This window comes from Hipposideros armiger, unplaced genomic scaffold (assembly GCF_001890085.2).
Source record: "Hipposideros armiger isolate ML-2016 unplaced genomic scaffold, ASM189008v1 scaffold_321, whole genome shotgun sequence".
NCBI lineage: Eukaryota > Metazoa > Chordata > Mammalia > Chiroptera > Hipposideridae > Hipposideros > Hipposideros armiger.
Genome location: NW_017731671.1, coordinates 775,508 through 800,086, shown reverse-complemented (window position 1 = coordinate 800,086; position 24,579 = coordinate 775,508). Strand labels below are relative to the sequence as shown.

The 24,579-nt window shown below is 46.1% G+C and overlaps 1 protein-coding gene across 7 annotated transcripts in view; it reads right to left on the bottom strand.

Annotated features, from left to right (window-relative positions):
• Positions 1–420: 420 nt before the first annotated feature.
• Positions 421–24,579, bottom strand: part of GRAP2 (GRB2 related adaptor protein 2) — a 63,318-nt gene continuing 39,159 nt past the window's right edge. For 5 of the 7 annotated variants that reach the window (XM_019660528.1, XM_019660533.1, XM_019660532.1 and 2 more), the window contains 7 exons: positions 21,587–21,678; positions 15,000–15,091; positions 10,610–10,729; positions 6,124–6,292; positions 3,960–4,154; positions 2,583–2,705; positions 421–1,888 (listed from right to left, as the gene is read on the bottom strand). In XM_019660528.1, the coding sequence (XP_019516073.1) occupies positions 1,709–1,888; positions 2,583–2,705; positions 3,960–4,154; positions 6,124–6,292; positions 10,610–10,729; positions 15,000–15,091; positions 21,587–21,664 (957 nt within the window). In that variant the 5' untranslated portion in view covers positions 21,665–21,678 and the 3' untranslated portion in view covers positions 421–1,708. Of the gene's footprint in view, positions 1,889–2,582; positions 2,706–3,959; positions 4,155–6,123; positions 6,293–10,609; positions 10,730–14,999; positions 15,092–21,586; positions 21,679–24,579 lie in introns of those variants that run through there. The other 2 variants (XM_019660534.1, XM_019660535.1) reach the window with 2 other exon arrangements.

Below are 24,579 nucleotides of genomic sequence, written 5' to 3'. Positions count from 1 at the left end.
AGTCTTTTGAAATGTCTCTGCTACCTTTTCCTCCCCGTGCTTTCATTTTCAGAGGCTGGAGACCCTCCTCACTCATTCTCCCTGCATCTCTCAGGCTATTTTCTCTTCTCTCTCAATGCCGACCACAGTCCCTTCTTCTGTTTTTTTACTCTAAAGGTGATGTGCGGGTCAGAGAACTGCAGAATTCAGAGTCAAAGAGACACGGCCTATGTTACACTGACATTTACTTCGGAGTCATAAACTCTTCTTATATCACCTTTGATAATGGCTGCCCCGTCCCTCCTTAGAGCAGGAAGCGTTGGGGAACATGTAAGGAACAGATCCCCACTCACCCCCCATGCTCCCTCACTAACACTTTCAACCCAACCCTTTCTTTTATGTCTCAGGGCACACTCCCCCCAACCCCCCACCCAACACCAACACACTTTCTCCGTGCCCTCGGTGTAGACCTGTGTGCTCCCAGTTTCCCCTGTAACACTGAGCTTTCTTCTCCACTGTCCTTTCTCCCTGCCATGCTGGTCTGTGCTTCACGCTCCCAGGTGAGCGCTAGGGAACACAATTCTATTTTGAAGGGCTGAAGAGAGAGAGAGAGTGGTAGTGGGGTTCCTCTCCCAGGTGCAGCTCTTGGTGGGGGGAAGGTGCCAGCAGGGGTCCAACAGTCAGGGGAACAGGAAACTCATCTGCAAGCCAGCTCCCTCTCAGGGTCACGTTCAATCAACCAGCCAGTCAGCCAGTCACTCACTAGTCAATGCTCTTGTGAGGTGGGCTTCTCTCTGCGCCACTGGGAAAGGCATCTTTGAAATACAGAAAACTGAGAGGGAAAACAGATAGTGCCCTGAAGAGACGCCCCATAACCACAGAACAATGGCTCTAACGTCCATAATTCTCAGCCAGGGCTTCTGCAAGCACTTTGCAGGATCTAGGATGCTGCTTTCTTGGTAGCCAGGGACACAGAGGTTACATCCTAGTAGGCCACGGAGAGATTTGTGGAAAACCTCTCCGTTTCCCAGTGCTCGACTCCTCACAGTGTCTCTGTTTGTCCACGTCAGCCACAAGGAAGAGGGTTAACCGAGGAGCATTCATTTGAGGAAGAGGAAGGTCTTGGCTGAAGGCCAACCGGGAAGCTGGTGCTTCAGCCGTGCCCTCACGCCCTAACCGCTCCAGCCCAGACTTGCGCAGCTGCATCCTGACTCTGGCCCCGCAGTACTCATCCTTGGAGAACAAGAAGGAAGCTGCCCTGCAAACCCTCCAGGTGAGTGGGGCCTGCAGGGAAGCAGGACATGCCCCACCAAGTCTGAATCCACCCTGCTGACAACCCACGCCTCAGTGTTGGTCTCTGCAGAGCTACTCAGTGAAAATTCCCAAGATGAGGAGGAAGCGGCGCCATCTTAAGGACGGGAAGAATTTCAGTTTTGTTTCTTTGCCCCCCACTCCCAACACCCCACCACCTTCCGCACACCCGCTGTGGGAAGTAGAAAAACAAGTAGCGATATAATCCTCTACCCGAGTTCCTTTCATAACAACTAGTTAACCAACTAAATTGCCAATAAATTACTATTATAAAATGTGTGCATACATAGGCATGTACAGTGTACATGTATGTGTACACACACACACACATGTAGGCAGACATAGTTCCAGCTTTCCTTCCTTGCTCCCTCTCTGCAGGCAGCTTCAGACAAAAGCCTCTGATCCCTCCAGAAGAGCTTCATCGGATCATGGGGGCCACGTAGTTGGCAGGGAAGAGGCCCAGTTTGTTGTGCAGGCGGCCAGTCCACCAGGACGGGTTGGAGCTGTCCAGGACCTCAACCACCTCTCCGCTGCGGAACCCCAGCTCGTCATCCTCGAGGGCCTCAAAGTCGTACAGCGCCCGGGCCCACCGCACACGCTGTTGGGGGAAACACAGAGGGTCCTGCTGAGCTGGGGGAGGGCCAGGCTGTCCTTTAGAGCCACGTCCACACGGAAGAGCCTCTGCTGGCTTTGGCATCAAGACAAAGTCCTCTGTAAGCAGCCTGCCCTGAAGGATGATGCGTGGCTCTCCAGGCACATTTCAAGCCCTTGATGCAACTGAAAGCAGACACTGGATGCACAGCTCTGAGCGTGAAGCCATCGGAACTCAGCGGTCACCCTTGAGACTCAGGACTTTCGCTGACAAGAGATGTTATTCTCCAAGGCCCCAAGAGAATCCTTGAGAACTACTCTCCCTACTTCAGTAGGTGGTCTTTTTATTTTCCTCAAGTGACAAACAGGATGGCAGTGTGCCCAAACTAACAGCCCTCGGTCCTAGCGCAACTGAGTCAAGATGGATCTCAGTGATAAAGGCAACAGATCTCCCTCCGCTAGAACCAAAGCCAAGAAATATAAGGGCAAGGGCGAGGCCGATGGCCAAACTGAGAACGACTGACTGGGTGGTGCTAGGCTAGGATCAGCTCCACCCCGGAGCTCTCCCCCCACAGTTACTGGCTGGGTTCCTACCACCTCTATTTGAGCTCCATGCAACTTGATGTCTCTCCTGGAAGACTGTTCCTCCAACCGCCCATCTTGCCTCCTCCACTGAGCTCAGAGAGGGAAAGTTCACATACCCCGGCTGCTTGGAGTTGTACTGGGTCTGTGTGTCTCCGGTGCATGAGGGCGGCATTCATTTCGCTGCCCATGCCCACGCCACAGTGCCCGTCGTTTATGTCAAGGCTGCCTCCACGGCGTTCCTAGAAACAGACACAACAGAGGCCCCGTCACCACGTTGCCAGAAGCATCCCTCACAGGCTCCCCCAGGGCCTTGCTCGGATGCATGGACAGCCAATGTTGCAAGAATACTTGCTGATGATGACAATAAACCCTAGATGGAGGGAAGGATGACAAAGGGACCTTAGATTCTGAAGGCAAAGATGATGGCAGGTTTTATTCATTCAACCAAGAAATATTTATCAGGCACCTACCATGTATCTAGTCCTGTACTAAGCACTGGGGATATGTGGCCGGAAAGAGAATGTCCCTGTCTTCCTGGAACGTCAGTTTAGAGAAGGAACCATGCACATGTAAGTGATAAGTGAGCAAAGAGCAGGTATGCGTCTGCTGGGGTAATCTGGGAAGGCTTCATAGGGAAGGTGATGCTTGAACTCCACTTTAAAGGTAGGGTAGGATTGGCCCGGAAAGGGCATTTCAGGTAGAAGGGACAGCATATAAAAAGCCTCAAAGGCATGGGAGAAAACTCAATGGACCATCCAGTTGCTGGGATGTCTGGGGAATAGGGGGAGGTAGCAGGAGCTGAGGCTGGGGAAACAGATATGGGCAGCTCACAAAGACTCTGTGTGCCCTACTAAGGAATTTAGGAACGATGTTATCTGGCTGTATTGTCCCTCTCGGTAAGCCGCCTAAAAACCCATCTGTTACAAGGTGGGGGATAAATAAATAAATAAGTAAATAAATAAGCAAGGCTCCATTGGAGGTGTTAATCCTTTTTTCTTGTGGATCTGGACAGCCAGGTGGGTTAAGGGACATGAATAGGCTTGAAATTGTGGGGAGAGGAAAATGAAGCCATTGTTCACTGAGTCCTCAGGGTGTGTGTGTGTGTGTGTGTGTGTGTGTGTGTGTGTGTGCGCGCACGCGCGCGTGTGTACGTTAAGGCAGGGAGCCATTTGATTCACAGAGGCTTCTTTCTTTGCCAAAGCAGTTTCCATATCATATTTCTGCCATTTTGGGGGCCCAGGACCTTCTTTATGAGCTCAGTGAGACCTAATGAGGGTGGGCTGGGCCTGGGATGTTCCTCCCTACTCCCCCCAACCCCCAAACAGTCTGGGGAATACAATAGACCCCCAGTGCTTTTTGCAATGGCTGTTTCCAGCATTTGCGGGGAGTTTTCACATACTAAGTGGCATTAGGGACGAGAGGGCCCGAGCCTTGGGGGAGAGAAGGCCCTTCTCCCCACTTTACTGTGTCCGGGTTCATTTTTTTCCGGATACCTGATGAAAGTGGTGATGCTGCAGGTACCGCTGCTGTGAGGGTGGTGGGGCGGGGGGGTACTGCGCGGGAGTGGGTGGCGGGTGATCTGACAGCTTCCGGTTCATGGAAGGCCGGATTTCTTCTCCTGCAGTGCCGCTGAGGTGTGGTTGTGGACCTCCTGGGGGCCTCCGGTCCAGGCTGTTGCCCCGGCGACCCTGGGAGAGAACAAAGATGATGTGGATCCATCCTCCTCCTCTTGCATCTCCTGGCCCTACCCCACGTTTCAGGCAGCTGTTTCCAGACTTTGTTCATGGCGGCTCCAAGAAACAGCTGATGAAGAGTGAGTGAGGCGCAGCTGAAAGAGAGCCAATGCTTCAGGCCCTCATGTTTTCAGAAGTGGCCTCTGCATTCTCAGATTCTTCTACTTTGGGGATGTCAGGTCTCTGGTTCGCAGACTGACACTTTCCACATGGTGCCCATTTAGTCCATTCCTTGTGGGCTTGTTTTTCTCTGTGTAATCAGGCTTAAATATTCTATTTTACTGACACAATGCCACCACTCCTTATCGCATGTTGCCACACTGGTGGACATCCTACCCTCCAGATAAGCTCTGCTATTGACTTTGCATCATTCTGAACTGTCATTTATAGCCTGGTGATAGAGACCCAAACACAACACTCTTGCAGCCATGGAAACCAGGCCTGCACTGGGCACGTTGGGAGGAGCAGGGCCTTCCTAATGCTACAACCTCATGAATCTGAGATACTTCTAGTTATTTTTATTTAGCAATTACAGAGGGCCCTGGGCTTAGCATATGCCAGGCACTGTTCTAAGCATTTTACAGATATGAGCTTATTTAATCCACTTCAATGCAGTTTTATGTTGCTTCTCTTATCTCTGCATGCACGTCCTAGTAAATTAATACCTCTGTCCATTTCCCGGTTGAAATAATTCACAAGGTCTTGGTTAACCTTTGTTTTTCTTTCTGAACTTTTGTGTGCACTTGGCAGGAACCCCCCTTTCTCCTTTGATTGTAATTTCTCAGGCTTAAAATCAGGCGATTACTTGAAAGGGATGGTTTTCTTTATTTCCCCAAAGCACGTGTTGCTTTGAAAGTCTCAATGCCTTTTCAAATAACCTGCCCCTGGAATTTCAATTATTCCATCAATGCTTCCTCCTATAATACCTGTCTCTTATAACCATGTTATTTCCTTTGAGGAAATAACCAAGTGGCTCAGTTGGTTAAGAGCTCGCTCAAGAGTGCAAACTCTGAGCAACAGTGGTTTGAGTCCTGGCCTGAGCTGAGCTGAGCTGCCGCTGAGCTGCCAACAGGTGGCAGGATGGCTCAGCTAAAAAAAAAATATATATATATATATATATATTTTTTTTTTCTTTGAAAAATATTTTATAAATTGTGTGTGTGTGTGTGTGTGTGTGTGTGTGTGTATGTGTGAATTGGCTTACGGAGGCAAGTTAATATTTTCTTTGTGCCTACAATGAACTAGACACCGTGGCAAGTGCTATAACTGTATTATCTCATTTAATCCTCACAATAGCCTAGCGAGGAAGGCATTATATTGTCTCCATTCTACAGATGAGAAAACTGATGCTCAGAAAGGTTACTGAACTGGGCTAAGTAATAAGAATAGTTAGCAATAAAGTCAGGATTTAAAGCCAGGTCTGTTGGATGTATTTTCTGTGAAAACAATATTCTATATTCCAAATTGTTCCAAGAGCAAGAATTCCATGTCCAGTTTTCTCCTCCAATGCCTCCCCCCACCTCAAACCCTGTCACAAAGCTCTAGCTAGGCCAAAACAATTATGATGTAGTAATGTCTGTGAGTAACAAAATAACAGCATCCATATAAGAGCAACTGCACCTTGAGTGCTTGCAGTTGTCATGAGGAATGATGTAAGGGAAGGGGACATGTTACCTTCCTAACCTTCGCAGCCATTCTATGAGGCAGCTCTCACTAACATCCTGACTTTATGGATGAGGAAACTAAGGATTGGAGAACTTTCCAAAGTCACAAAGCTAGCAAGTAAACTGAGATCTGACTTAGGTTATTCTGCCTTTTGGAATCGCCAGAGGACCTGCCCATCAAACGCCTCATCATGGTGGTCCTGGTAGGACTCCAGCTGCCTGGGATCTCTAGATTGGTCTGACGGGGATCTGAAGCGTACCTGATCCTCTTGGGTTCTATCCCTCAGGAAGATCTGCTTCTGTTTGGAGATGGAAGTCGTTCTGTAGTAGTCCACCAGCTTATTTAGCGATGGAAACTTCTCTGTCCACAGGAAGTAATTACCCTTGTTGTCTCTCATGACCTTGAAGTGCTGAACATCACCCTCATGCCTAGAGATCGAGGCAAATCCAAACTGTTACGTGGTGACAATGTCCTCGCCCCCAGGGTTGACTGCGCCCAGGGATGCCAGAATTCTGTTAGGGCAGGACATGGAGATATGGGTGGCTTCCCTATCATTAAGAAGGTGAGGAGCCCAGTCAAGCTCCAGGGGCAGATTCAGAAAGGACCACTCGGGACACAGGCTGCACAAGAGGGAGCCGACCTATTACAAGAAGAAAATATTCCAAGTGCTTTAAAAACTAGAGGTTAAGGACCTTTTTATAATGTTTATTTGAAATGTGGCAACCCCTGAGTCCTGTACTATGTATGCTAAAGACTCTGCTAAGACTCAGAGGGGAGGGATTTTTTAAGCCCTCATTATCTTTCTGTTTTCAGAAATACTTTGAACCAGCTCCTTCAAGGCCCTACACTAGCTCTGGACGATAAGACACTTGTCATACTTTGTTCTCTACATAAGGGAGAGCTCTTGGTTTATGTTTTGCATAAATAAGGTTGCAAAGCATTTGGAGCTTTTGGGGGTGGGGAAGTGTTGTACAGAATTGTAGAATTTTAATCGGATCTCAGAAATTGTTTAGCCTTATGTCTCTATGTTACAGCTAAGGACGCTGAGGCTCAGAGAGTTAGAGGGCTTGGTCAAGGTCACTGTCAGTGAATGGCAGAGCTGAGGCAAGAGCTGGCCTCTGACTCCAGTCTAGTGAGCTGGGCCTGTCACACCATGTACACTTGCTAACTTCTTTTAGGTCAGCACATTTTGACAGTAGCTGGACTCACAAAGGATGGGGCACATTTGTACCAGGATTAGAGAGATTGGATTTTTTTTCATCAGGAACGGGACTGGACCTTTACTAATACCTTCAGTCTTTCTTCCTCACCAAGTCACTGTCCTTCAGATTTCAAGTGTATTTGTCAAATGGACATACATTTATATCTAAAAATTAACTGGTGCTAATTAATGGTACCAATTGCCCAATCCAGCAGAAAAGTCAAGAATTTACAGTGTGGCAGAATAAAGACACCTGTGAAGGTTAGTGGAGGTTTCTTGGGGATGGACTTCGTTGTCCATGTTCAGAGGGGACAGGAATTCTGATCTTCAGTCTTATCTTATAAGGTGGGCTCTGCTCATGGCCAGGTGAACCCATGCATCACCTCTGCTGGGCAGCTCTGGGATAGTAACCGACACTCTGCAATCACTGCATGGCCTTCCCCTTGGTTTTGGCCATCAACAGATGTTTTCTTCACTCTAACACCACATGGCTCAACTCACAGTCATTACCCTCACATCTGGGTGAGAAGGAGGAAACATCCTTGTGGTATAATTATTCATCCACTGCCTCTGGGTCAAAGGACTCAGTGAGACACATTAACCCTTTCACTCTCATGAGCTGAGAGGATGGATGGCAGGGTTGCAGCTGGTCATCTGGGCCGATGGAGGGAGAGTGTTCTGAGAGGGTCAGAGAAAAGGATATAGCTCGTGTTTCAGACCCTTAACAAATGCTAAGTGATAGAACTACAATTGGCTCTTAATTATCTGTGCTTGTGACAGAAAGCAGATGTATAAATAAATAAAAACGATTTTGCTCTGGAATACATTATACTACATTTCTACAGAAGACGTAATAATGACTATGGTAATAATCACCATAACAAGAAGCTTCAATGCCTCAATAGCAGGGGAAGATTTTGGCAGAAGTCAAGGCTGCCTGTTTTGTAGAATTAACTTTAATAGAGGAAACATAAACTGTAGTTCCTAGCTGAAAAAGCCAGCATCAACTTCATGCAAACCAAAGGCACCAAGAGATACCCTTAAATCTAACAATTCACTTGGTTCTGTCTATAATCAGGGCCCTTACAAAATAGGTTTGACTTGTAAGATTTATTAACAGAACAAAATTGTATTAATTAAGACCTAACAAGCTTAGAATTTGTGATACATCAATATTGGCCTGAGCTAAAATTTGTCATTGCCCAAACTGTGAAGAAGAAAATTTTAGTTAAGGAAAATCAAGAGTTTAAGCAAGACTGCAAGATCAAGTAATTTTTGAGCACTTTAGAGGCTCATGTGCATATAAATGGTTGACCCATTATTTGTATGAAGTGTGGTAAAAAAATACAATGAATGCTGCTGCCGAGTGCCATCCAATGGACAGATAGGCAGGAATCTTCAATATGGGAAGCGGTGCATCGAACCTTAGTAACAGTGTATGACAAGTTTCAACTTGTTCAGTGCAGTCAGTTGAGTGTGAGCTACGGTTGACAGAAGGTGTGTTTTAAAGTGTGCCGTAAATCATGGATCACAATGCATTAATATGAAATTTTGTTTCAAACTGCAAAAAAGTGCTAAAGAAACACATGAAATGTTAAAATTAGTTTTTAGTGATGCTGCAGTGACCATGAAGATGGTTTTCAAATGCTTCAAGTGATTTCATAATGGTTATGAATCGATTGAAGACTAGGAGGGATTGGGATGTCCTTAAACATCAAAAACCCAAGATAATGTTGAAAGAGTAAGCAAAAATGATTCGAGCAAATAGTCGATCAACTATTAGGGAAATTTCTGAGGATCTGAACATCTCTAATGGTTCTGTTCAAAACATTTTAACAGCAGATTTGAACAGGAGGCGAGTGAGTGTGAAATTTGTTCCATGCGTTTTGACTGTCAAACAAAAGCAACAGTGTTTGTCAATTTCATTGGAGTTGCACAATCGATCATGCCACTTCAGATTCCAGCTTTTTAAGACATGTCCTTATGGGAGATGAAACTTGGGTCTATGGTTATGACCGTCTCGACCAAGGCTCAGAGTTCTCACTGAAAATCACCCAGTTCTCATGTGACAAAAGCACGTCAGTCAAGATTTAACATCAAGGTGATGTTGTGTTTTTTTACCTTGATGGAATTGTGCAAGCTGAGTTTGTACCCAGGACCAGTATGGTGAACTCTGAATATCATAAGGGCTTAATAGAGCATTTAAGAAACAATGCACATAGAAAACGGCCTGAGAAATGGGCAGTTTCATCCTCCATCATGACAATGCTTCATGTCACACATCGCTTCTGGTAGGGCAATTTCTGTCAAATAAAAACATCATGGTGTGTCCTCATCCACTTTATTCACTGGATCTGGCACCATGTGACTTCTGGCTTTTCCCCAAAGTCAAAATGATTCAGGACATCGAGGCAGCCATGACAGTGCAACTAAAGACACTCGCAAAAGAGGACTTCCAGAACAGCTTCAGAGAGTGGCAAGAATGATGGGATAAGTGTGTTCGAAGAGAGGGGGATAATGACAATGTGTCTTTTACTCTAATAAATTTAAAAAAAAATTAAACATTCACTGCATTTTTTGATCACATCTCGTAAGTCCCTCTTACCTATTCCTTCAAATATCCATTCTTTCTAAATAGTAAAGTGACCTCAGTTTATTACCCAAGATTGGATTTATGGACTTAAAGCACTCAAGCTGCATGCCTTTCAAAACATATTGAATAGTTCAAACCAGCATTTCCTGTCAACTAGACAGTAGGTTTCACTGTACAGGTTGTCATCCTCCTCCTATACTGTAATTGGCATTAATTCTTGCATTTTCACATGTGGTCACCAAATCTGATACGTGACTTGCAACCCGACACGTTGACCACAAGAAGTGTGTTCAGCCTTGGGGCTTCTGAGTGTGGGGCTGTGTCATGTTTCTACCTGGACTGACTCACTCACTTCCTCTGGGGAGCTGCATGTTACCGAGATTGTGCTGTTACAGTCCCTGCCTCCAGCCGTCCTGGGCTCTGCTCTGTTGCTCTCAGTTTTGCTGCATTACAATGCATTCGAGGTAGTCCTTCCTTTTGTGCAGCCACCTCCAACTCCATATGTATCCTACAGCAGTGACTTGGGGTTTTTATTTCTCTCTGACCCTTCTTCAGACATCCATCAGTAGTAAAAGAAAAAGTTAAGATTTGGACCCCAAGATGGATGTGGACAATTGGGAGTTCTGCCTTCTTTCTCCCTCCCCACTTCCTTCCACAAACACTCACTGAGCACCTGCTGGGTATGAAGCCCTGTAAAAGACACAAAGATGAAGTAGCTAAAAATCCTGTCCTTCCAGAAGCACCTGGACTAGAGGAAGAGGCAGATGAATGTACACATAATTTGGCCACAAACCCATGCACATGCGTTATGGGAAGGAAATGGATGGCATCACAGTTGATAAGATGCTGGGGCCCCTTGGCCACCATGCTTCTAACCAATAGGTCACATGCAAGAGATCACCTCATGGCGTTAGCAGTCTGTGTCAGGGCAGCGTCGGGAATGGCCAGTACCTGACGGAGATGGAGAAGTCCCCTGGGGAGCTCTGGCTGGCCCGGATGATGAAGAAACCAACCTCCTTGCCCATGAGTAAGTTCTCTGCCTGGTGACGTGACAGACCTTCGTGAAACCATCTATTGGGTGAGAGAAAACCAGGGGATCTTGGTGAGATGCCAGAGAGATAGAGGGGGGAAGTGGAGGAGAGATGACCCACTGGGAAAGAGGCTGGGGACGCTGCTCAGGAGAGAGCAGAAAGAGAAGGGGCCAGGAACCTTTGAACCCAAACAAATGCTCCAGGCAGTTTTCGGGCACATCAGGTGAGTTCCCTGTGATGCTCCCTCTCTGGTCTTTCCTCCAGGAGAAGCCTCTCTCCAGCTCAGAAAACCTGAATCGTGGAATTGTGCCACTGCACCAGAATGGGACAGTGTGGGAGTGACTCACTGCAGGAAGTGGCCGCCTGCTGGCAGCTACGTGAGGGATGTTGCTAGGAAAGCTGCAGGGACACCCCATGTGCCAGGAGGGCACGGGGTGGGGGGCAAATGGGTGGAGCTGGGAAGGGCGTTGGCTGCAGTCTGGCAGGCAGAGACCCCACTGGCCTGGAAGGAGAGTGACAGCCCAGGGGCCCGTGCTCCCTGGGTGGGTGGTGCAAGAAGGGCTTTTTTGCTCAGTGTGCTGGGCAGAGGTTGCAAGGCCCCCTGGGAGCCCTGCGCACGCACCTGGAAATGAGGGGCTGGCAGGAGCCAGAGAGCCTCGTCTACACAGCCAGCTCCTGGGGAAATAACCTTTATTGTGGAAAAGCAGAAAATGAGGAGAAGCTGCTCTTTCAAGGGGGAGGTGGGGATAGTGGCAGCCCCCAGGAGCTGTTGCAGGTGGCGCGGTATGTATGAAGAAGGCCGTCAGTATTCTCACCGTAAGCTTTTGCCGTAAACAACTTTGCAGCAACCATTTTTGCCACAAGCACTTTTCGCCTTAAATATTTTAACTGCAAAACTAATTGATGGTAAGGCAATGTTGCCGTAAAAAAAGATAAAAATCACAACATGTTAAAGAACATAATTAAAGAGACTTTATTTAAGATACAGAGGGTGCCAAAAAAATGTATACACACTTTAAGAAAGGAAAAAAACTGTATTAAATTGTAATACTCAAAATATACCGATAATAAAAGATGAATACCAGTCATGTGTATACATTCTTTCGGGCACCCTTGGTATTTAAAACGTGTGTAGCTTCCTGGCAATACCACGCAGGTAACTGATTTTATTTCGTGGATTGTATCTAAGCACTTGTTTTTTTTTTTTAGCTGAGCCATCCCGCCACCTGTTGGCAGCTCACGGCTACTCAGCTCGGGCTGACTCGAACCGCTGTTGCTCAGAGCTCAAACTCTTGAGCGAGCTCTTAACCAACTGAGCCACTCAGCCGGCCCTTCTAAGCACTTGTTTTTGTACTATGGGAAATGTGGGTTCAACTCTGCACCCTCAAAGAGGGCCCTGGCCTCTCTTTCTCTTCCCACTAGTGTTTCAAAATAAGAAACTAATTCTTGGGGCAAATCATTGTCAATAACGATTTTAAGACCACCACCATGTCTACTCGTCTACTCACCACTGGATAGACCATTATGAGGGCTTAAGATTTATAGATAATATAAAAATGGGAGTAACTGTGAGAACGTGTAGATGGAGAAATGAAACCAAACTGACAACAAGCTTAAATGCATTAAGTCTGCCTAAGGCAATTGATTGATTGTCAACGGAGAAATGAAACCACACAAACAAAAAAATCAAAATCAAACTGTCAACCCGTTATTTTATCTTTTTTTTATGGCAGTTGACTGATTCATCAATAGAGAAATGAAACCAAACCAGAAAAAAGAACCCAAATTGTCAAACAGTTATTTATCTTATTTTAATGGCAAAATTGCCTTCAGCCAATAATTAGTTATGCAGGGGAAATGTCTGCAGCAAAGACGCTACTGAGAAAGTACCTAGAACAGAAAAGGGCCAAGTATTTCCACAGAGGCAAGGCCAATGGTGGCTACAGCCTCAGGGCAGGAGGCCAGAAACCTTCCACAGCCACAGGAGAGGGAAACAAATGTTTGCAATCACTCAGAGGCCAAAGGTGGGACTGTGCCCCTTTGCTCCAGGGCGGCTGCCCTAATTGCTGCCAACGGAAGACTGGTATGTGCTTCCCCTATAAGGTGAATGTCTAACGGGCCACAGCTTGTGATTCCTTTGTGAGAATCACCTGTGCTCTCTAGAATTTAGGAGCCTGAACAGGCAGGGCTGGCAGGGGGGCTGTCCTTATTCCAGACCAGGGGGTGCAGGGAAGGTTGGGCTCTGAGGGACTGGGAGCAGAGGGTTTCTGGTGGTCGCTTGCTTGGAGGTCTTGCCAGTGTATTTGCCACACAACCCTATGGGGCTGACCAGTGACCACCACAGCATTGCCTGGTGTAGGAAACATAATGGGGATGGCAAAAAGAATGGGACGTGCTCCACAGCAGCTATACCTCAGAGGCACTATTTCAGATGAGGCCGCAAGCAGTGAGGGGATTGTTTAGAAAATACACACTTGTCCTTCAACTGGAATTTGATAAGTGACTTCTTTCAAGACTTGCAAAAATGTCCACACACTACATATTATATAAGTGGCCAGGGTTTCAATATTACATATCATTCTAAAGTCACTCATTCATTCATTCATTCATTCACTCATTCAACATCTCTTAAGTGCTGGGCCCTCCTGTGGACACTGGGGATGTACTAGTGAGCAGAACAGATAAGAGCTCCTGCCCTCATATAACTGACATTCTAGTGGGGAGGGGTGGGGGACACACAGTAAACAACAGAATAATGACAATATATAGTATGTCAGATGATGATAAATGCCATGGAGACAATGAAAACAAACAGGAGAGATGGGGAGTGGGGGAGGAATTTAAAATATGGTGACAGAGAGGCCCTCACTGGGAGGGGGATATTCTAAGCCTAAGGGAGATTGGGAAGAGGAGGAGAAAGCAGCAGAGGGGACGGGCGAGGAGCAGCCAGGAAGGTGGGAGAAGAACCAGGAGGAAGGGTGTCCCGGAAGCCAAGAGAGAAAAGTGCGTCAACGGGAGCGAGGGAAAGGTCCCCCATCAAACAGTGCTGAGATGATGATGGAGAATCGACCACTGGGACCTTGCTCGATAAAAAGGGTTCGAGGGAGTCCTGGGGATTCCACAGAGAATGGGAGGGGAGCAGTTAGAGACAGCGAATATAAACACTTCTTCTGAAAAAGTGCAGAGGTAGCTAGAAGGAGATTTGGGTACAAGAGTGTTTTTGCTGTATTTTGGTTTTGGTTTTTGGTAAGATGGGAGAAATTGCAGCATCTTTGTTTGCTGACGGGAATGAGGGAACAGAGAGGGAAAGAAAGTTGATGTGGGAAAGAGAGGGGGGAGAATTTCTGCTAGAAGCACAGACAGGCAGTTCCTTCCTTAATAGCAGCAGGAAAGGCAGTGTCTGAGCGCAGTTGCAGGAGGTGGGTGGACGCAGTGAGTCAGGTGGGGGTTGGAGGACAGGGGCTTTTCTGGTGGCTTCCACTGTCTCAGTAAATCTGGAAGCAAGGCTGTCAGCTGAGGGTGTGGTGGGGGAGAGGCTGGAGGTTTGAGAGCAGGCAAGGTATGATGATGCGGTCATCCCGAAGATTACAGGACAGCATCAAGGGCCCAGCTGAGGTCAGTGGTCATTCTTTTGGTGCGGTGGTCAGTCCTGGTTCATGATGAGAGGCGCTGCTGCATCTCCCCCAAGAGTCACCAATACCACTTTGGTTTTCTAGCACACCTTTGCCTTTTGGGCTAGTCCCTGATGCTCAGACAAGATTAGATTTCTATCTAACCCTTGTGGTCAGTTCTTGAGACCTACGAGACTCAATCTCAATTTCTCACTTCCTCTTTATGAAGAGATTTTCCCCTTTTCTCTCACTGACTCTTTTCTTTGATGCCAGCATGGTTTTAAAAAGACAGGGAGTATCCACATGCCTGATTAGGGCCGAGGGCGATTTGGGATCCCAGTTAGGATGAAAGGTGGGTTGGGAGATAATGGAGAACTGCCTTGATGTAGCAGCTCTGGAAGCAGAGTGGCCCACAGCACCCCCACTGGAATTCTTAGAAATCCTGTGACTACAATTATAGATGCTTTTAGTTTATAAACTTAAAATAGACGATACGTGCACATGGTATAAAATCCAAAAGAGAATGCAAATGCAAATCTCCCTCCCACCCCTGGCCTTCAGTGGCATGGTTCCCTCTCCAGATGCAACCTTTATTTACAGTATCTTGGGTGTGTATGGATAATTTTAGCGCCTACTGGAGAAGTAAGGCGGGGGGAGGGGATGTGGGTAGGCCCCTCTCAGCAGGCTGGAAATACTTACTCGGGAAACTGGACCTCTATAAAATTCTTGGGCACGTATCCTTCTTGGCTTCCAAGCTCTGCCTTGAACCATTCTTCTTGGTTACTCAAGATCTACACGGAAGAGAATGAAGGACAAAGACACTGTAGGGAGGACACCAAGAAACAAAAGAAAGGGGCTACAGGGTGCAGAACACCCTTTTGGATTTAGAGGAAAATACATCAAAGAAACCACACAGCTGCTGTAGTAGGGGAGCAGCAGGGTTAACTTTGGGGTTTAGTGTCTCTGGACCCCAAGCTATTTCTGTCCATGAGAGCCACCCACCCCTGCCTGTGACCCCACCATGGCGTGGCCTTCCAGACTCAGCACTGGGGGGGCTTCCCTGAATCCCTTTCTCTTTCTATTTTGGAAATTCATGTATCCCAGACCGCAACACAGTAAGCTCGTTGTCTGGGCCAATGGCGGGAAGGCAAAGGTGGCTACTCCATGTTTTTTCCTCTCTGCCAGGTAACCAGGAACCTTTTAAAAATTTAGTGTGTTCTAGTTTTTTGTTTTTTTTTTTTTAAACAAGCAGATTAAAACTCAAACATCTAAGTGGGGCCAGCTTTGAAAACAGTAACAGTGTTCATACCTCCGCGTGTTTTCACAATTTGGACACAACTCGGGGCATCTGGAAAGCTTTATCTAAACTTGCTTCTAGAGCCGGGTCACAGGCAAAACCAGAAGTTTTGTCTTGTTACTGTCTGAGCCTACCTTGACCATGATCCCAAATGTTGTCACCTACCTGGATGACTCATGTGACTTGCCAGATTTGGCTCTATGTGGCTTCTGGTTAGTTCAGAAAATGTGTCACCATTAAAAGACAAGTATTTGCTCGCACCCCGCTCTGAGAATGTTTCTAAAGTTATGTGGCATAGACTCGAATGATAATTCAAAATGAAGAGGGCAGAGCAAAAAGATGGAAAGAACCCTGATGATGTCACTGAGTCACTGAATTAGCCAGCCTGCCTACTTCTAGACTTTGGATGAGAAATAATAAATCTTTGTTATTGTTTAAACCATTTTTAGTTTCTGTTTTTTTTTTTGTACCTGAAAATGTCTTAACTGATGGAAATGCTATGATGAAGGGGAAAGTGGAAGATGGATAGGAAAGACTGCTGGAGGAGAGGCCATCTGGGTTGCCCAGTCAATGACAGGAGTTACCCAGGAGAAGTGTGATGGTGAGACAACCACTTCTGGGCTATGAGGAAGTGCAGTGCATTCTGGGAGCAAACTGCCTCAGTCTGGCGGGAGCTTAGGTCGTGGCCCCAGGAGTAGAGAGAGGGAGAAACCAGGGGCACTGGGCCTTGTGGCCTATGTTGAAAAGTTTGGATTATTTTGAAATTTATGAGAGCCATTAAAGCAGAGAAATAATCCAGTGAGAATTAGCATTAGGAAACAGTGTTGCATCTGAGTGTGAAGATGGACTGAAGGGGTAAAGTTGAGGGAGAAACTGTAGGAAGACGAGTGTAGGTATCCAGGTGAGCGATGAAGTGGATCTGGGTTAAGAAGAGGCGATGACATATTGTAGAGGAGCCAGGAAGCAAAATGGGCAGGATTTCATGAGTATTCATGGAGCTAAGGGAGAAAGGGGGTTTTGGGAGGGCTCTGGATTTCTGGCTTGGGAGACTGAGTGGGTGGTGATGCCTTTACTAAAATAGAAAATACAGGAGGAGGAGCAGGTCTGAGGAAAAACTCATGGGCCTCAGATTGCAAGTGGGTGAGTCCAAGTTGCCCCTGGGACTGTCTGAGAAGAAAAGCTCAGTGAGCAGTGGAAGACCTATGTCTGGACTCAGCAGAGAGGTTGGGCTTTCAGAGTCATCAGAAAGCAGGTGGAGTTGATGTCATGGGTCTCCTGGGGTTCTCTCTCCCAGAGATGGAAAGAGAATTAGAGAGCTAAGTAATTGAGAAGCGCTGATGACCTATTTCCAATATCCCTCAAAAGGTGGAAGGAATGGGACAGCACGTTGAGCTTGGAATGAGAAGATCTGGTTTCTAGCTTGGCCCTGTCCCTAGCTGTATGACCTTTGGCAAGCCAATGAACCATCTGAAAAATGGGGACAAAAATAATGGGCTAGTGCCTCACAGAGCTGAGGGGAGGATCAAAGAAGCCCTGGTAGCTGGAAATCCTTCAGAAAGTGTATGCTGTTTTTCAAAAATACAATTCTGTAAAATGTGATGTTCTTATGAGGGAGGATTCCAGCTCTGAAGGACATGGAAGGGTTTTATAAGTTCGTTAAAGTGTTCTATGTGTATGTCTTGAATTTAATCATTGGTTCTGAAGAAATAAAAGTGTGTCCCATATTTGAGTTATAGAATTGCTGAGAAAAGAAAAGTCTATGGTTTCTAACATCAAATGTGACTGTTGGTTTCACTGAGGACGTGTGAGTATCTGTATGCTAAGGGGAGTGGAGGAGGGCGGGGAGTAGAAAATCTAGGTCAGAAGAAGAACTAGGAAACTTGGTACCAGTGCCTGGTATTCACATAAAGAACACGAGGACATTTCACTCCATGCCATCTCCCCCGGACTTAGGGCTTCAGAATCCCTTTCTCCCGTCACATGAGAATTTGGAGTTTGGCCTGGGTGGCGAATGTCAAATAGGAGGGTAAGCAGGGATGAGGAAATTGGCTCATCACAGTAAGAACCACACTTCGTACTTGGTACTCTGACCTGAAACCAGGTGTAATTTCAGTAATCGTGGCTCACACCCATCTACCTCCTCCAACAACTGAAAGATTATTGCACAATGTCAGCCATTTCTTTTCACCACCTGGTGCTTGGTCTGCCTGAGATCATGTTCCCAGAGAGGTGAGTTTTCAGGCTATTTTTGGTATAGAAAAAAAAGTTTTTAAAAAAATCCATCTTCTGCAAAGAAGAGTATTTGGGGAGAGGCGGTTTCCTCCTGCCGTTGTTGGCACAGGGCCCCAGACTTCCTGTTCTCATCTCTCCATCTATTCAGTTCCCCTATCTCTTGTACCCATCACATAAACTTGAGCAAGGAGTTCAGCCTAAGCCCACGAGGTTTGACACTTCACTTTACTGTATCTTAATTCTTACAATGTGGCCTATGAGAATACATTTCTGGGTTACATGGCCTGAGACTAGGTTAGATGTGGAAAGAGGACAAAATGTATGGTGGGAAGAATTTTAAAATTGGATGGAATTACAGCTCTTAGAGGCATAGCAGAAATCTGAAGTACTGAAGAAGTCAATAACGTAGGATTAACTCCTAGTGTTTTCAGGTCGTTATTTTAGTAGGAAGAAATGAGGTTGAGTTAGACATATTACAGAAGCAGATAGAAATAGACTGGGTCAAGAGACATTTTTTTAAATGACTGACAAATTCAACTGGTGCTGTGTGCAGCTGCAGGTGCAGAGGTTTGTAACATGAACACGAAACACCCGGCTCCTGACTTTTCAAATGTTTCTCTCACAGAAGAAGTGGTATCAAGTCATTTGACATGAGTTCCCTGTCCGCCATCTTGTTCACCATTCTGTGATTGGCACCTAGTGAGCACCTATTGTCTGCACTCAGGTGCTGGGCATACAAAGATGAATAAGCTGGGGCCTTCGCCCTGAGGAGCTTACCATCTGGAGGGGGTAGGTTGATGCTGAGATGGGCAGACATCTTTTGTACCTTCTAATGAAAAAGTCTGTTTAGTCTTTTAGCACTAAAGGCCAAACACAAAAGAGCATCCTGGGAGTGGGTTGCTGGCTCAGTCAAGAGATGGCTTTGAAAACAACTGTGAGGCTCCTGGGTGTTCCTCAGCTCTGGCCGGAGGGATAGACATTGCAGTTACATGTAGAGACTCACAGGCAAGGACCACTAACCACCATGACCCAGACATTCTGGGAGGCTCGGCCAGCGGAGCCCTCTCCACTTTTTTCTTTACTGCTACAGATGCAATGGACAGAATTTGAGAAGAAGGAGGGGTTTGGCCTTCTGTTGGAATTCTTAATGAGCATGTAGAAACTCAACAATTCAGGAAAGAGGTACAGAGCACCTGTTTGGGGCTGTGATTTGTGTTAGATGTTGGGAAGATGCAAAGACAACCCCCACATGGTTCTGCCCTCAGGAGCTCACAGACCAGTGGAAGAATCAATCATTCATTCGCTCACCATATATCAAGGAGGGTCAGTTTTCTGCTGTTCTAGATACTGAGGCAGGTCGGTCCCCACCCTTACAGAGCTCTGGCGAGTGGCCAACACATAAGTGGCAATCAGGATCCCACCGCGTAAGGGCAGCAACGAGAGGTGGATGCACCCTGCATGAGGGCATAGAGACTCGGCCTGCCCATAAATGGCTGTCATGTGAGGCGGAATCACAAGTGTCTCAAATGAAGTGTGTGTGAAATGCTGTGGAAGACCTGAAGAAGGAGTGATGAATTTTCCAGGGGCAGTAGGTAGGGGGAGGATCAGTGAGGGTTCCGAGGCAGAAGCGTGCGTGTGTGTGTGTGTGTGTGTGTGTGTGTGTGTGTGTGTGTGAGAGTGAGTGATGAGGTTGGGCAGTGGATTGGAGCCAGATGGCTTAGATTTCAATCAATTGGTAATGGGGAATCACTGAATGCTTTTGAGTAAGGAAGTGATATGATCTGATTTGTCTTCTAGAAAGGTCCCTCTGAGAATAGTATGTAGAATGATTGAAGGAGGCAGAGACAGAAGGCGATGAGGTTAGTCAAGGGGCTGTGGCGATAGTCTGAAGAGTCAGAAGCAGCAGGAATGAGGAATACTGATAAAGGGGTATCCATTTATTAAGCATCTGCTTTGGGATGGCACCATTACCTCTAATCCATTCCATGACCCTGCAAGATAGATATGGCCTCCAATTATAGATAAAGACACTAAAGCTCAGAGGGGTTAAGTGACTGGCCCAAGGCCACACAGCTAGTAAGCTGGGATTCAAACTCAGATTTATCTGGCTCTAAAGTCCATGCTCTTTTTTAGTGCATTAGGCTCCTCACTAGCAAAGAAAGGGATTGCTTGAGAGATATCATGAAAGAAAAATATTCAGAGCAGAGGACAGTGTTTCAGAGTCAGACAGAGCTCCATTCAGATCCAGGAAAGGGACAGTTAGCAGTGTCACATTCTATAGGCATTTTAGTAGGGTCATTCTATTCCACATTAAGGAGATCACTGGTAGACTTTGAGGGAGTGTTGGGGGTAAAAGTCGGATTCCAGAGGGTTCCTGTGGAATGAATGAGATGTAAGGGAATGGAGGCACCCAGCACAGAGAATCCTTCCCAGCATTGGCAGCATAAGAGAGGAAAGAAATTGGGAGCTGGATTGAGAAGCAGAGTTGAGGAAAGCTTCTTTTTTTCCTTTTGCTTTTCTGGGGAATAGGGAAAACTTAAGCAAGATATTAGGTTCTGTTTGCAATGGGAGGTGAGGGATGGGAGTTGGCCCCCTGCCAGCCTCTTCTGAGTGAGAACATGCTAGAGTCACAAGGCCACCAATACCTTGTAGAGAAGAGAGGAACTGCTTGCCATGTGGCAGATTCCTTTGTGACCTTGGTAAGATCCCAAAGAAATGAAGGTCACCTTTCTCTGGATTAGCAGCCCAAAGACATTTTGACCTTGAGAAGCTTCAACATTGAAGGCACACTTTTTGCTACCATATTACTAGATCTTGCAAGGCAAGAACACTTAGAAGGATAAATACTGGGGGTGTTCAAGTTCCAAACCAAGTCATCCTACCTGGTTTGTGTTCCACGGACACTTTCTGAGTCACTCTCTCATGTACTGACAAGGTTCTTTCTAAAGCAAGTGTAATTCTTAGTGGTGAGACAATGGTGGCCTCAGTGCTGCTGGGCAGTGTGAGATGGCCCATGTGGGCTGCTAAGGACCAGGGATCAGGATACCTGAGGGTGCTCTGAGGCCAGAGCATCACAGAACACTGGCATCACAGAATCCCCAATGGCCTATCAAAGGGCTTGTGCTCGTCTGCACAAATTGGGCTCAGATGCAGTCTGTAAGTGTGGGGCATGAAATCTGGGAGTGGTCCAAGGTCTCCTTGGCTTTTAAGAAGCCCCTGAGTGGCCAGGTGTGCATGGCCTCTGTTGAGCCATGTCTCCTCCAGTGCCTTTCCCAAGCTGTCCCCACCCTCAGCCACCTCTTCTAAGTTCCAGCCACAGAATTCCACATGGATTTGCTCATGTCTGACCTTGAGCTAAAAGCCCAACTCACCTTCATTGCATCCCTGACAACTGATGCTGTCACACGTTCCCGCAAACCCATCTTTAGAGGTAGGATCACTTGTTCCTCACCTGTGCTCCCCAACCTCTTAGATAAGAACATCTAAGAGCCCTTTGGATGGATTTGTTTCCCCCTCCCGAGACCCCGAGCATCTCAAGACAAGGATGGTGGCTTATGCCAACTGGATTTCCATCACCTGACCTGGTAGATGGCATACAGGTGCTCAGAAGGAACCCTTTTGATTGAGGTAAACTTCTCTTTAAAAGGAACTGTGTGTACTGCTTAGGAAACAAGGGCATGGATTGTTAGATTAACTCAGTCACCAGACCAGAGTAACCGAAACTCCCCATGGCCTCCCTGGGCCCCACATCACCTACCTTCAGAACATCTCCAGTGTGAAAGCTCAGTTCATCCTCACCTGTGGCGGTGAAATCAAACTTGGCGATGGCTTCCATGTTGTAACGCGTAGCTAGAAGAGAAATAATGTGGTCATTGTGTCTTTCCGCCTGGAGAAGGGCAGCAGAGCAGATGGTGTTGCATAGCCATCTTTGCAGGTGGTAGGCGAGGGGTCGAATGTCTCCAGGCTGGAGACAGAGGCGCAGGCGCACAGTGCTTGCTTTTGTTTTTGAGAAGAGCTGTCGGAGCCTTTAGGATCTGCTTCCTGGCATCATTCTCTGAATCTCCAGATGCCAGGAGCAGGAAATAAAAAACATTGATGCCTTACCCCTTTCCTTTCATCTCCCTTTGCCTGTCCTGGCCTATCACCATTTCTGGGGCATCTCCATTTCCGGTTGACAAGGAAGGAAGAAGACTTGCTATCATCTCTGACTTGAGGCCTGAGGGGCTGGAAAGACTGTTCTGTAAACATGGTCCAGAGGCTGTCCCTTGGCAGTTATATTTAAACAGGCAGTGTTAATTAGACAGATGCCACTGTCTCTTTTACATCTGAATCATTTAAGAGAATTAGACAGCACTGCCCAATGGGGAACTTCCGTCCTGCATGGTTTGAGAGTAGAAAGCATCTTGGTTTTACAGTTGGGGTATTCAATTAGTCAGATTCCTTATTTTATTATTATGGTGTACGCCAAGAACATTTCAAAAATTTTTCATTTTAATACTTTTGTGTTAAAATATTGACCCCTTCTAGTTAATAAATGAGACCTGTGTAAAGATAAATAAGTCAGCCTACAAATGAAATATAGTTTTGTTTGTTTGTTTGTTTTGAGAAGACAGTGGGGGATATAAGAGAAAGACAGCTGAGTCCTGGTTTTGTTGGTGAATAGCTGTATAATCTTGTGCAAGTAGCTAAACCTCTTGGAGTCTCTGTTTCCTTATCTATAAAATGTGGGGTCATAATATTCAATTAATAAGGATGTGAGATTACATTAAAAATAGATGCAAAATTTTATACAAAATTAAACTAAGTCATATTTATGTCTTAACATAGTTTGATGGAATGAATTTATCCTCAGCAAAAGCAGTCTAGCCAAAATGAGCAGAACTTCTCTCCTGATTTCTCCCATCTCCTATAAACTTCTCTCATTGACACGTGATGTTTATTCTTCATGACCCTCGAATCCTTTGCTAAGAGGGCTCACTGCCAGGACACAGTCTTGAAAGCTATTGGGCATTTATGTGTTGCAAAATTTGCCTATGTCTGAAACCCTTTAGGTTGGTAACCCCCAAACCTAATTTTCTTTAAGTGACCAGTAAACTGGGACTGTAATACAATTGTCCCCTCAGTGGGAATTTCTGCCAAGATTTGGGTAAATAGGACGGTGGCTGCCGATGGGAGGCCACAGCAGACAGAGATCAGGGGATTAAAGCTTACTGCAATGGCAGTGATAGCAAGGGGCTCATTTCTTTGATTTTTCACATTTCCTTGATCTTCCAAAGGCAATTTGTAGAGATGCATATTACCAATCCCAAAGATAGATATTAAGCAAAAAATATTCCAGAAGGCAAAGTAAAATGTCATTGCTAACTGTATGAATTTTATCACCAGTCCAAACTTATTTCCAACCACAAAAATGCATACTTGTGGTACACTTTCTTCAAGATCTATCCATCTAAGGCAAATTAAAATGTTCGTGACCTAGGATGACCCACTCCCCAGGAAGGTGTATTCTGCCCTCCTTACTGAATGCTAAATGTCTTTGCTGATTTGACTCACCCCATTACTCGAACACTCAAAGCTTCCCCTAATTAAGGCCTTGCTTCTGGTTTGCATCACATTAAGATGTGGGGTTTGTGGGTCACCCTCATGGTATCAGCAGCAGACCCTGGATGCCTCTGGAGATCAAGTGTCAGGTGAATGGTCTTGAAAACCAAGATCCCATTTCTATGCAAATTTACCTTAATAAGCAGGATGGAGGTGAGGAGAGGCAAATGCTAAACATATTAGAAAGTCACATAAGTTAGAGATGAAAAAAATATCCAAGGCATGCTCTAGACACGACCTTGAGCTTGGGAAGATCTTTCCTTCATTACATATAATTCAGATCAGGTCTGGGTGCTTGGTCCCAGCTGGCTCTAAGTAACTTGAGTGAAAGGCTGAGGCAGAAGAGAAATTGTGTCCGAACGGTGGCACTTTTCTCTGCCTTCCCCCAGGAGGCAGGTGGTACAGCAAAACCAAACACACGGGCACACCCCAGAGCTCCCCAGCTTATAATATTAATCCTGGCTCGAAAAACCCAATTAAACAGGCCCACTCTTCATGAAATCACTTTGAAAAAATTCGTTTGTATCCTATTTCCATTTGTGAAATGAAATCTGTTCAGATCCTGTTTGGAAGCAGGGAGATGTTCAGGGTGGAGCGGGGTATGCTCTGTTTTTGTTCAAATCCCAGAGCTTTGCACATTCTTCCGTTGAATTTACTATTTTTTGCTTCCCTAATAGCAGAGAATGCTAAATGTGCCACCCTTAGGACTCGGTCTCTGATCACAGAAATGCATGGACATTTACATCCCATTCCTCTATATCCACTAGTTCTAATTTTGAAAAGTTTTAAATTACCACCAGGGAAAAAGAAAACTGAACTAATGTAGTTTATCCATTTGTTTTATGATCTGTACCTATCACCACTGCACACTGCATCTGGGAATATATATATATATATATATATATATATATATATATATATTTTTTTTAAGAGCTTAGCATCTCCTAGAAACCAAGGAATAGAAAAGAGAAGGGAGGGAGGGAGGAAGAGAGAGGGGGAGAAAGAGAGAGAGAGAGAGAGAGAGAGAGAGAGAGAGAGAGAGAGAGATTGAGAGACGCTGCCTCAAGAATTCAAGAATGCGATGGAACCTTCTGCATCCTGCAGTAACAGTGCTTCTGATCTCAGGGGGAGATGAAGACAGAGCCATCT